At 42.0% G+C, this 12,742-nt stretch overlaps 1 protein-coding gene across 9 annotated transcripts in view; it reads right to left on the bottom strand.

Moving 5' to 3' along the window:
* GABRA5 (gamma-aminobutyric acid type A receptor subunit alpha5) overlaps positions 1 to 12,742 on the bottom strand; it is a 79,786-nt gene that overhangs the window by 34,370 nt on the left and 32,674 nt on the right. For all 9 annotated transcript variants that reach the window (XM_035303545.3, XM_008998268.5, XM_078375681.1 and 6 more), the window contains one exon: positions 6,206 to 6,288. In XM_035303545.3, the coding sequence (XP_035159436.1) occupies positions 6,206 to 6,288 (83 nt within the window). The remainder of the gene's footprint in view (positions 1 to 6,205; positions 6,289 to 12,742) is intronic.

The raw sequence follows: 12,742 nt of genomic DNA on the forward strand, positions 1-12,742 counted from the left end.
CCCTCTTTTTCTTCCTCTTTCTTCCTCTCCTTTACTTATTATTATTTTTTCTTTCCTTCTCTCAAAAAAAAAAGAAATCAACTTGTAAACCTCTAGATCCAGGTCCGCAATGTCTCTCTCATTGCTTGATTTCCTTCCTTCCCTTCCCTCCCTCCCTCCCCGCTTCCTCCCTTCCTTCCTTCCTTCATCCCTTCCTTCCTCCCTACCGTCCTTCTTCCCTCCCTTCCTGCCTTCCTCCCCCACCAAAAAAAATAAAATTAAATTAAGCTTAAACAATAAAAAAAATGCATATTCTATATAAAATAAATATAGGAAGAATCTGAATGGTAGAAAGAAGCTGGCAGACAGGCCTTGGCACCCAAGGGATGGCCCTGTGGTTTCTGTCTGGTTTTCTTCCTGTCTTACACACCCCAGGCTTGGAGCTGAAGAAGATGGCAACTTGGAAATGCCCAGGGGTACAAACACTAAAACTGATGCCTGTGTGATCTAGCCACAGGACAAGAAACTTTTAGACACTGACCACTGTACTCGAACCAAGCACCCCAGAAAAAAATGTGGCCCCACCCCATTCCACGCCAGCAAATACTGAACAGGCAGCTAAGACTTCTGCCCTCACCAGCGCTCAACCCACTGATGGAGTGACACCAGAGAAGGCCACATAGTCAGGGGCCAGGACATTCATTCCTGCCAAGCTGCAATGAGGCCCATCCCCTGATAGTGATAAAAGCCATGTGGGAAGCCTGGAGTTTCACCTAAACCGGCAGGAGCAACTCCGTCCTGCTCTTTATGGGAGTCGGGTCAGAGAATTAGCAGAGGCTCCAAACTTTCTCCACCGCTCGGCAGTAATGAGGCCACGCGTAACGGTGTCAGTGGAAGCTATGTGGAAAGTGACAATCACCCCAGCTCCTCCCATCTCGGGAAGAGGCCTACCATGGATCTGGAAGTCCTGTACCCACCAGCATTAACAGGGAAGCCCAGGCCCTCCTGGATCAAGAGAGGCTAAGCTGGAAGCTGATTTCTACCCTGACCCAGTAGTACTGAGGCTGAACCACACCTTCCCCTGACAAAGCAATGTCAAAAAAAAAAAGGCAGGCAGTTAAAACAGAGGTTTAAACAAGATCCAGAGCCTTGTATTATAATATACAAAATATCCAGGTTACGATAGGAAATTATTCATCAAACCAAGAATGTGGAAGATCAAACTGAATGAAAATAAATGAACAGATGCTACAGCAGAGACGACAGAGACGTCAAAATCACTGGAGAAACGCGTTTTTAAGGCAGCCGTGGCGACATCATGCAACGACCGACTGCAGACACGCTTGCAACAAACTTTAAAAAACCTGAAAGTCTCGACGCGGAAAAAGAAGCTACAGGAGAAAAATAAATGAAGTTTTAGAACCGAAAAATAAAATACGCATGATCAAAAAGTTCCTTAGACGAACGAAACAGGATGAAGGGGACGAAGGCAAGAATCAGTGAACTGCAGAGAGAACAAAAGAAACTGTCCAATCTATAAAACGGAAGAAAACAGATAAAGATGAAAAGGTCACCAAGTACTTGTGAGAATATAATGAAAGAGCTGAGATCCGCGTCCTGGAGGTCAGGGAAGAACAGAAACTGGCCGGGCCAGAAAGAGCGTTCAAAGAATTAATTCATAAAACTTCCCAAACTCGACCAAATTCTACAGAAGCAAACAAGCCCACCAGAAAGTTACTGGCACAGACGAATAAACCTATAAACACCGTATATATGTCTACACAAATCAACGACATAGTCAAATTTCTGAACACTAAAAAAAAAGAAGAAAGGTCCTTAAGGTAACAAGAGACAAATGAGACCTCACCTGTAAAGAAAAACAGATTTGAAAGACAGAAGATTTCTCATCAGAAACCTGGAGGTGAGAAGGAAGTGGCACATTTTTCAGGTACCAAAAGAAACTGCCAAAGCTTGATCCTCTACCCAGTGAAATATCCTTCAGCAATCAAAGGCAGAAATCAAGATATTCTCAGACGAAGAAAAACTAAGAGAATTTATTGCCAGCAAACCTACCCTGAAACAAAGGCCACACACAGTTTGCTTAACAGAAAAATAACCATAAAAGAAGGAATCTTAGAACACCGAGAAGAAAAAAAGAACACAGTAAGTAAAAATATGGCCAAATATAATACAATTTCCTTTGTCTGTTGAGTTTTCAAAATTAAATTTGCTCATTGCAACTCTCTCTGATGTGGCTCAAGATGTATATGGAGAAAATATTTAAGGCAACTGTGTTATGATCAGGTAAAGGTAAAGGGACGTAAAGGGAGGTAAGGTTTCCATTTTTGAAATGGCAAAAGGAGCATAGAGTAGACAGTGATAAACTTTGTATATATAAAGTAATACTGGAGCCGGGCGCAGTGGCTCACACCTGTAATCCCAGCACTTTGGGAGTGCGAGGCGGGTGGATCATGAGGTCAAGAGATCCAGACCATCCTGGTCAACATGGTGAAACTCCGTCTCTACTAAAAATACAAAAAATTAGCTGGGCACGGTGGCGCGTGCCTGTGATCCCAGCTACTCGGGAGGCTGAGGCAGGAGAACTGCCTGAACCCAGGAGGTGGAGGTTGCAGTGAGCCGAGATCGCGCCATTGCACTCCAGCCTGGGTAACAAGAGCGAAACTCTGTCTCTAAATAAATAAATAAATAAATAAATAAATAAATAAAATAAAGTAATACTGGTCAGGCACAGTGGCTTATGCCTGTAATTCCAGAACTTTGGGAAGCTGAGGCCAGAGGATTGGATGAGGCAATGAGTTTGAGGCTGCAGTGTGCTATGACCACCCCACTGCACTCCAGCCTGGGCAACAAAGCAAGACCCCATCTCTTAAATTAATGAATGAATAAAGTAATACCTAGAAGAAGCACTGGAAAAGCTGTACAACAATATACACATGATAACATAAATGTCCAAAGTAAGTCAGACAAAAGAAAACAAAGAAATGGCAGACTGAAGCCTTAACATTTCAACACTTACATAGTTACATTAAATAAAAGGAGTATAAATATATCAATTAAAAGTCAAAGACTGGGAAAGTAAATTTAAAAATCTGAGTTATGCTATCTATAAGAAATTCACTTTTTATATAATAATATATAGACGCTGAAAGTAAAAACATGAAAAATACTTATCATTCAAATGTTAATCAGAAGAAAGCAAGACTGACTATATTGATATCCAGTTATGAGGGCTGCAAAGCAAAGAAAACTTTCCAGACGAGCGAAACATTAAATAGTGAAGACAAACAATTATATATGTGTATGCTTCAAATAACACAGCTAAAAATATATGTGTAACAAAAATTGACCTCAAAGTGGAAATGGACGAATAGACAATTATAGCTGAAGACCTCAGTACCTTATGAACAATGGATTCACAGCAACGAGACAGAAAATCATCAAGGATAGAGGAGAACTCAACACCATCACAATCAACAGAATCTAATCAAAATTTGTAGACCATCTATCCAGCAGCCACAAAATACACATATTTTTCAAATGTTCACAGAACAAATATCAAGTAGGCCATATTGTGCATAAAACAATCCTAAAAAATTTAAAAGAATTCTAATTATACAGAGGACATTTTCTGGATACTGTGGACTTAAACTGGAAGTAAATGACAGAAAGATAACAGAAAAGTCTACGAACACTTGGAAACTAGATAACATATATCTAAACACTATGTGGGTCAAAGGGAAAGTCTTAAGGGAAATTTAGAAATACCTTCAATAAAATGAAAGGCAAATACAGTGATTAAAAATTCAAGCAAATCATCTAAGGAAGTGCTATAGAAACATCTATAGCATTAAATGAATACATTAGTACAGAAAAAAAAGTCTCAAATCAATAACCTAAGTTCCCACCTTAAGAATCTACAAGAAAGGAAATGCAAACTAAATGCAAGTAAGTAGAAGAAAGAAAATAAAGATGAAAGCAGATATCAGTGAAATAAAAAATAGAAAAGCAAGAGAGAAATCAGAGCTACAAATAATAAGATCAATAAAACTGACAAACTTCTGTTAATCTTGCTGAAAGAAAAACACAAATGACCAACGTCGGAAATAAGAGGTATCACTATAAACACCACAGACATCGAGACAATAATACAACAACTATGAACAACGCTAAACAAATTTAATATAACTTAGGTAAAATGAACCAATTTCTCAAAAACACAATTTACCCAAACTCACCTAATAAGAAGTAGGTAATTCAAATACCATTAATTACTAAGAAAATTTAAATCATAAACATATCCCTAAACAGTTACCGTAATTCCCTGATGGTTTCAATGAAGAATTCTAACAAACATCTTAAAGAATCAACACCTATTATGCACAGTATTTTCCAGAAAATAAAAAAGGTGGGAATACTTCCCACTTTATAAAGCTAGGATTACCCTGGCACCAAAACAAAAGATATCATAGAAAGTGAATGTATATGCAAAAACTCATTTACAAAATATTATGAAATTGAATTCAACAATACATGAAAATAATTATACGCGATGACCAAATAGAGTTTATTCCAGGGCTGCAAGGCAGGTATGTAACCCACCGTCTTAACTGGCTAAAGAAAATTCACATGATTATATCACATGATGCAGAAAGTGCACAAACACAGCTTTTCTGAGGGCTCCCTTAGGAACTGATTTCAGTTTTGTTTGTCTCTGAGTGCTAGTGGGATCCGGCATACCCTAGATGCCTAGGAGCTGCTTAAAATAAAAAACGTGAGTTGGACTAGCACCAAGATCAGAGAAGCCCCTGGAATCTCTGGCAGAGGCCGGCTGGTGAAGGTCTTTCCCTGTACAAAGCCAGTTTGTGAAGACTGGGAAAGGTGAATGTTTCATTTAATGTGTACACCAAATACAGAATATAAAGAAATGAGGAACAGGGAGATATGTTCAATAAAATAAAACAAGATAAATCTTCAGAAACTGATCCTAATGAAATGGAGTTATATAATTCACCTGACAGAGAATTCAAAATAATCATCATAAAGATGCTCACTGAAAACAATATCTGAACAAAGTGAACTTTCAATAAAGAGAAAGAAAATATTTTTAAATTACCAGACAGAAATCATGGAGCTAAAGAATACAATAACTGAACTGAAAAAAATCTTCAGAGGGATTCAACAGCAGACTACATTACACAGAAGAAAAGATCAATGAATTAAAAGATAGGTCACTGAGAATTATTCAGTAAGAGGAGCAAAAAGAAGAATGAAGAAGGGAAAAGAAACCTTAAGAGACTTATGGGACACCATCGAGTGACTAATATGTATACTGAGTTGCAGAAGAAGAGAGAGAGAAAGAACAAAAAAAACATATTTAAAGAAATACCGAAAATTTCCAAATCTGGGAAAGGAAATGGAGAAATAGATCTAGGAAGTACAGAAGATTCAAAACAAGACAAACTCGGAGAAATCCACACCAAGACACATTATAAACAAAGTGTCAAAAGTCAAAACAGCGAATTTTCAGAGCTGCCAGAGAGAAGCCACTTGTTATATGCATTCATGTCATAAGACTATGGATGGATTTCTTTCATCAGAAATCTTGCAGGACAGCAGGAAATGAAAAAACATAGTCAAAATTCTGGGGGGGGAAGTATACCTGGCAGAATGCTCCTTCAAAAATGAAGGCAAGACACACCCTTTTATCATCACATGACCTGACCTGCAGGAAATACTAAAGAGAGTTTTCAACCTGAAAGAATGCTAAAAAGCATTCTTTTTTTGAAAAGCAGTCAAAAGTATTCCAAGAAAAGAAAACATCAGGCCAGTGGCCCCGATTAATATAGATGCCAAACTCCTCAATAAAATACCAACAAACTGAATTCAACAACACATTAAGAAGTTCATAACCAAGTGGAATTTATCTCTGGGATGCAAAGAAGGTCCAACACATGAAAATCAATTGATGTAATACACCACATTAACAGAATGAAGAGCAAAAATCATTCAATCAGCTCCATTTTACAGACAAGAAAGCTCTTCTGGGGAGAACAAAACACTCTCCAGCCTTCTTCAACAGACTGCATCCTGCTGTGTAAAATTTAGGCTCTGCCTGTGTATATGCAGAGCCTAAATTTTTCTGAATAAATGTGGAATTGATCCCCAAAGTATATGTCCAGGGATCTCACTTGTGAAAATAACTTACAGCTGCCAAATTTCAGAGGGCAAGCGTGCGCATCCATTGGGAAGTCCTCGAGCTGCATGGGGCACTCTGCGGAGATGGTCAAGCTGAAAAATAAGAGACGAAGACCTTTCAGTGCCTCCCTCACCCTCGCCGCTCACTGAGCCGCCATCATGTCCCAGAAAGCCGTATTAAGTACTCTTAAAAATTAATGTCTTTTATGAGATGATCTGAACTGTCCCCACGAAATTACATAAGTAGGCGTTGTAGGTGAGTCTGATTCAGAAGCAAGGCTTAAATCAGAACCACTCGGGAGTTCGGTGGCTTAGGGCAAATTGCTTATAAAACAATTTAAGATGCCTTTAGAAGTTACTTATTCTTTGTTTCCTATCCCTTACTGAGCATTATCTATAAAGCTTTCCTCGACGAGGCTGAAAACCTATCCATTTTCTAAAATGGTTCATAAGCCTGAAAATGTAAATGTAGGATAAATGCACATGTATTCACAGAGTATAGGAAAATAAATGAAAAGTTTAAATAACAGAATTACAAATATCTACCATTTCACTTATAACTCCATGTGGTACATTTGGTGCAGAGTTTTCCGATTTGTCCAAATTTTGACGGGAACCTGGCTATAACCACCGTGTAATGGGCCAATGTGAAACTGTATAGTAAGTGAACCTGTAATGTAAGAACAATCTCGGCTGGGCGTGGTGACTCAAGCCTGTAATCCCAGCACTTTGGGAGGCCGAGACTGGTGGATCACGAGGTCGAGAGATCGAGACCATCCTGGTCAACATGGTGAAACCCCATCTCTACTAAAAATACAAAAATTAGCTGGGCATGGTGGCGCGTGCCTGTAATCCCAGCTACTCAGGAGGCTGAGGCAGGAGAATTGCCTGAACCCAGGAGGTTGCGGTGAGCCAAGATCGCGCCGTTGCACTCCAGCCTGGGTAACAAGAGCGAAACTCTGTCTCAAAACAAAAAACAAAACAAAAGAACAATCTCCTGGTACACCTAATTATTATTTTCTTAAACCAGGCCTAGCCTTCCAAATTATAGTATCACCGAGCACTACCTCTGTCACCGATACGATATAATGATGGCAGCCAGAGCTGGCGTGTGTGTGCCAGGCAGCCTGTGAGGTATTCTATCAGCACTGACTCCTCTCAGCCGAGCAGTGCGGGGAAACCTGGTGCTATCACCACCCCAGTTCACCAAGAAGAAAAGTGATGCGCGGATGTTACGGAATCGGGCCAACAACGCACAGCTGCTCTGTGGTGGAGCCATGACTGTCACCCAGGCTGCCTGGCCCTGGCTGCAGTGGTTTCTGAAGGGCACCGCCACACGTGGCATGCGCAGGGCTCTGCTCTGTAGGAAGCCAGTGCACTCCCAGAGGCGCCACACCCTGGTGCTTTCATTCCTTGCCACCTTTACCAATTAGGGATGATTCTAAACTTTAACAAGGAGCCTATCGTCTGTTTCTCAGCTTTCTTTCCATTATTTCAGATAAATGATATTACAGACAATGAAAGATGAAGATACAAAACATTCAACTTAGAAGGCATCTGAGCAGGAGAGGCACACTTTGCGCTGGCCTGTGGCCTCAGCTCTAACCATCTGTGGCCACGGGTGTAACACTCGGAACTGACACAGGAGCAGACAGGTGGTGGTGGGGGAGGGTGCTTCAAGTGACTTGAACATCTTCGCCCAGATGCGCTACTGAAGACCTCAGCCAGCAGCCCTAGCTCTGCGCTTACAGCCCTCACGGTGACGCATTCTAACCCACAAGTCTATGCCATTGTCGGCGTGGACGTGGAGAGGGCTGCCTTCTGTCAGACACTGCCACGTCCGCCAGCCCTAGCAGGCACTCAGCTTCCCACTGGGTCTGAAGGCTGCCAGGAAGTCAGTCTATGGCCTGCGTTCTTGACCACTTGGAGAGTCTGAGTTACCACCTGCCCCTTGCTCTGTGCCGGCATCCCCCTCCAATCCACGAGGCCACTGCAGGCACCAGAACGGACATTTCCATTGCATGCCCTTACTCTCACAGGAGACCCTAGGGAAACTTGATCCCCCAGGCCCTGGGAGGCACTCTGCCAGCTCCTGGTTCATTCCTCCTCCTTTCCTGGCCAACATTGTGCTTATAAAGGGATCAGAGCCAGTCTTTCTGCCACGGTGGGCTTCATTCTAGCTGTCTGGCCCTGAGAACCGCCCACCTTCTGAAAACTACTGCACTGATGATGGTGAAAGATGACATTCTGACAAGCAATGCACACCGAGGAGCCGGCTTTTAGGATATTGCAGGAGCACATGCGTGTGTGTGAGTATGTGTGAGAGTGTGTGTGCATACAGCACGAGTGGGGGCAGGGAGGGCACACAGACACAGGTGGACAGAATTTAGCTGGATCTAAAAAAAAGGAAGCTTAAAAAAATTCCAGTAAAATTGTAAACAAGAGTTTTTCTACAATCACCATCTCAATAAATGGTATTATTAGAGCCTTGTGAATTCTCCCAGTTTCATAGAGCTCCTTAGAAATAACATTCTAAACCTCTGGAAAGTCTACTTCATCTATGAGAGTGTCCCTTTTCTAACACATGAATGTATTCTTCAGATAAATCTCTCAGAACTGTTTCAGCCTCAGTCAGGAAATAAATTTAAAGTTTCGATCCCTCTAAACATTTCGAAAATGGCCTATGCTTTTACAATACTTGAAAAGTCTCTCTCGGTGAAGGAAAGCCTTCTATGCATGGGGCTCTTGAAACGTAGAACGACTTGACGCGGAACCAGCCGCCTCTACGCAGAGCTGAGATCAAGGCCTCTGTGGAGTGCGTGACTGTCACAGCACAGGAGAGCCAGCCAGGTCACCTGCTTGAAACCCTCACTTTTTACATTAAGAAACTGGCTGTGGAAAGACTTCACTGAATTCCTGGAAAATCCAGGAATCCAGTAGTTTTTCCAAAGGTCCCATTTCTGATGAGACATTCGAGCATTCACTTACTGAAGCAAAATATCTCATTTCTGAACAATATCTTCATTTTAGGGTAAGGGAAGGGGCATTTTTATAAGTTACGAAAATTGCTTCAACTTAGATTTACATCCAAGTCTGCTCCAAGTGACCTTTTTTTTTTTTTTTTGAGACAGAGTTTCGCTCTTGTTACCCGGGCTGGAGTGCAATGGCGCCATCTCGGCTCACCGCAACCTCCGCCTCCTGGGTTCAGGCAATTCTCCTGCCTCAGCCTCCTGAGTAGCTGGGATTACAGGCACGCGCCACCACGCCCAGCTAATTTTTTGTATTTTTAGTAGAGACGGGGTTTCACCATGTTGACCAGGATGGTCTCGATCTCTTGACCTCGTGAGCCACCGCGCCCGGCCTCCAAATGAACTTTTATGGTAAGGATGACGACGGTAATTGAGGGCTTAGGGTCCAACGTCTGTGTCCTCAGAGACAGTTTTTGTTCATTTATTTTTCACTTAGAACAGGCCACTGTTTCTTTGTACGTCTCCTTTTTCTTCCTTGAAAACAGGACATTTTGATTATTAGAATGTGGTGACGCCGGGTGTCACATTCTCCGGCGTCCACAGTGGTTGTGTGTGTGTGTCTATGCCTGTCGTGACTGTTGTTTGCTTGGTCGGTGAGTTTTCGTAAACTGTGTTGTTTGTTCTGTGGGGTCACTCTTTCCTTAGTTTATTGGTCAATTAATTATTTGATGGACATATTTCTAATGCCTGCAACCGAAATTTAAAAACCAAAACAATACAAGCCTCCCAGTCTTTAGAGTCTGCATGCATGTTAGAAGGCTCTTTAAGTGCCTCGCCAGGCGGTTTACAACTTCGCTACAATTTCACTTTTTTCTTGTGTGGAGTTTGAAGGTAGCCAGTCACGAAAACTTTGGGTCTTTCTAGGTATTTTCTCAGTATGTGTCCAGGCCTGGGCAGGCACATGACCTCTTAGATTACCTGGTGTGAGTGGGACCTTCACAGTCCTTATTCTCCTTGTGTATCTTTCCCCAGTCTCTTCTTTCCTAGCTCTATGATGAGAGAAAGGCTTTCATTTCTTAAAGTTAAACTTTGAATTTTATTTCGAGAAACTTTTGTGCATTTGTGCTGTTTCTCTTTTGTAGTATTTTTTAAAAATCAGGCTTATGTGCATTTTTGGTACATTTGATCTGTTAAGATTTATTACGGGCTGTGCAGATGCACATAACTAATCAAACAAAAATATTTCCAGTCTCTCGCCAATCATTACAATGTCCTCCTGAGAAACATGAATTTGTTTCTTGTTATGTACCCAAAGGAACTGAACGCTTATGTCCACACAAAAGCCTTCACATAAATGTTTATAGCAGCCTTATTCACAACTACCAAAACTTCGAAGCATTCAAGATGTCCTTCCATAGATGAATGAATAAACTAACAGTATATGCAGACAATGCGGTGTTATGCCGAGGAAACTTAAATGCATTTTACTAAGCGAAGTGAGCCAGTCAAAATATGACACACAGGCCGGGTGCGGTGGCTCACGCCTGTAATCCCAGCACTTTGGGAGGCCGAGGTGGGTGGATCACGAGGTCAAGAGATCGAGACCATCCTGGTCAACATGGTGAAACCCCGTCTCTACTAAAAATACAAAAATTAGCTGGTTATGGTGGCGCATGCCTGTAATCCCAGCTACTTGGGAGGCTGAGGCAGGAGAATTGCTAGAACCCAGAAGGCGGAGGCTGCGGTGAGCTGAGATCGCGCCATTGCACTCCAGTGTTGGTAACAACAGCAAAACTCCGTCAAAAACAAAAACAAAAAAAACTAAAATCATACAAAGTATCTTTTCTGAACAAATGTAATGAAACCAGAAATCAATAACAGAAGGAAAATTGAAACATTCACAAATATATGGAAATTAAACACGTTTCTAAGTAAAAATGGGTTAAAGAATACATCTTAAGAGAAATTTAAAAATCTTTGAGGCCAGAAGTGGTAGCTCACACCTGTAATTCCAGCACTTTAAGAAGCCAAGGTGGGAGAACTGCTTAAAACCAGTAGTTTCTAAGCAGCCTGGGCAATATAGCAAGACCCTGTCTCTACAAAAATAAAAGTAAATTAGCTGGGCATGGTTGCATGTACCTAACTACTTGGAAGGCTGAGGTGGGAGGATCACTGGAGCCCAGGAGTTCAGGCTGCACTGAGTTATGATGGCACCACTGAACTCCAGCCTGGATGACAGAGCAAGACCCTGTCCCTAAAAAAAGAAAATATGTTGAGATAAATGAAGACAAAATCCCAAGTTATCAACAGTTATGGGAGCACCAAAAGCAGTGCTTGGATTAAATCTATAGCTCTGAATGCCTAAATTAAAATAGAAAAACGATCTCAACTGGTAACTGAACTTTACACATTATGGAACTAGAGAAAAAAAAAAGAGCATGCTAAGCCCAAAGTTAACTGAAAAAATGAAATAAAGACTGGATAAATGAGATGGAGATGAGAAAGCCCACAGCCTGCAGGGCTCTCAGGCAGGTCAGAGGGAATCCTGACTGGGGGTGTGAAGCTCACAGGGTCCCTCCCGCAGGTGCCAGTCTTCCACCCTACAAATGCTGCTGTTTCAATCCCTGGATCTCCTCTTCCAGAATTCTGAATGCCTCTGACAATGAATGACTACCTCGAGCTAGTATTTAAAATACCATTTAAGTGCTTTACCAACCCAGACTCTTTCAAATGATGGCACCACATCCCCTCTAAGGAGTGGAGAGAAAAGGGGCTGCTGAAGCCTGTGGGTGAATGGACAGAAATTAGATGTACAAAGTGCCACTCCGAAGCCCGCCTGAGGGAAGCCTCACCAGAACGGCTGTGCGGAGTCCTCCGCCCTGAAGGATTCAGGTCACATTTTCTGTGGGCCTTGACTCACTGAGGAGAGGATTTGTTTTTCCATACTTGGAGACTTGACAGCAATTTTCCACCTAACTGCCAATCAGTAGCATTCTTCTCAATTTCTGTGAAAGTGATCTGACCCTAACCCTCTTCTTTCCACTGCACATTTCAGAATGCTCTATTTTCTACCATGGCAACTCACTGTATATCACTCTATCATTCCCCCCAAGTGGCAAGGCAAATATTCTGGGACCATCTGGAGTTTCTGCGAATGAGGAAAAGGTTTCAGGTTGTTCTTGCTATTGTTTAAATTACTGAGCTCAGGGCTACCAGTGCCCAAGTGTCATCAACTTGGAAGAGGTATATTATTTTTTTATTATTTTTTTTTGGAGACGGAGTTTCGCTCTTTTTACCCGGGCTGGAGTGCAATGACATGATCTCGGCTCACCGCAAACTCCGCCTCCTGGGTTCAGGCAATTCTCCTGCCTCAGCCTCCCGAGTAGCTGGGATTACAGGTGTGCACCACCATGCCCAGCTAATTTTTGTATTTTTAGTAGAGACAGGGTTTCACCATGTTGACCAGGATGGTCTTGATCTCTTGACCTCGTGATCCACCCGCCTCGGCCTCCCAAAGTCGCTGCTGTTATCATAGTGAACACACGAGCATGAATTTGAAGCAGCCAGAGCAGCTACCT

The sequence above is a fragment of the Callithrix jacchus genome, chromosome 6, assembly GCF_049354715.1.
Source record: "Callithrix jacchus isolate 240 chromosome 6, calJac240_pri, whole genome shotgun sequence".
NCBI classification, from domain to species: Eukaryota; Metazoa; Chordata; class Mammalia; order Primates; family Cebidae; genus Callithrix; species Callithrix jacchus.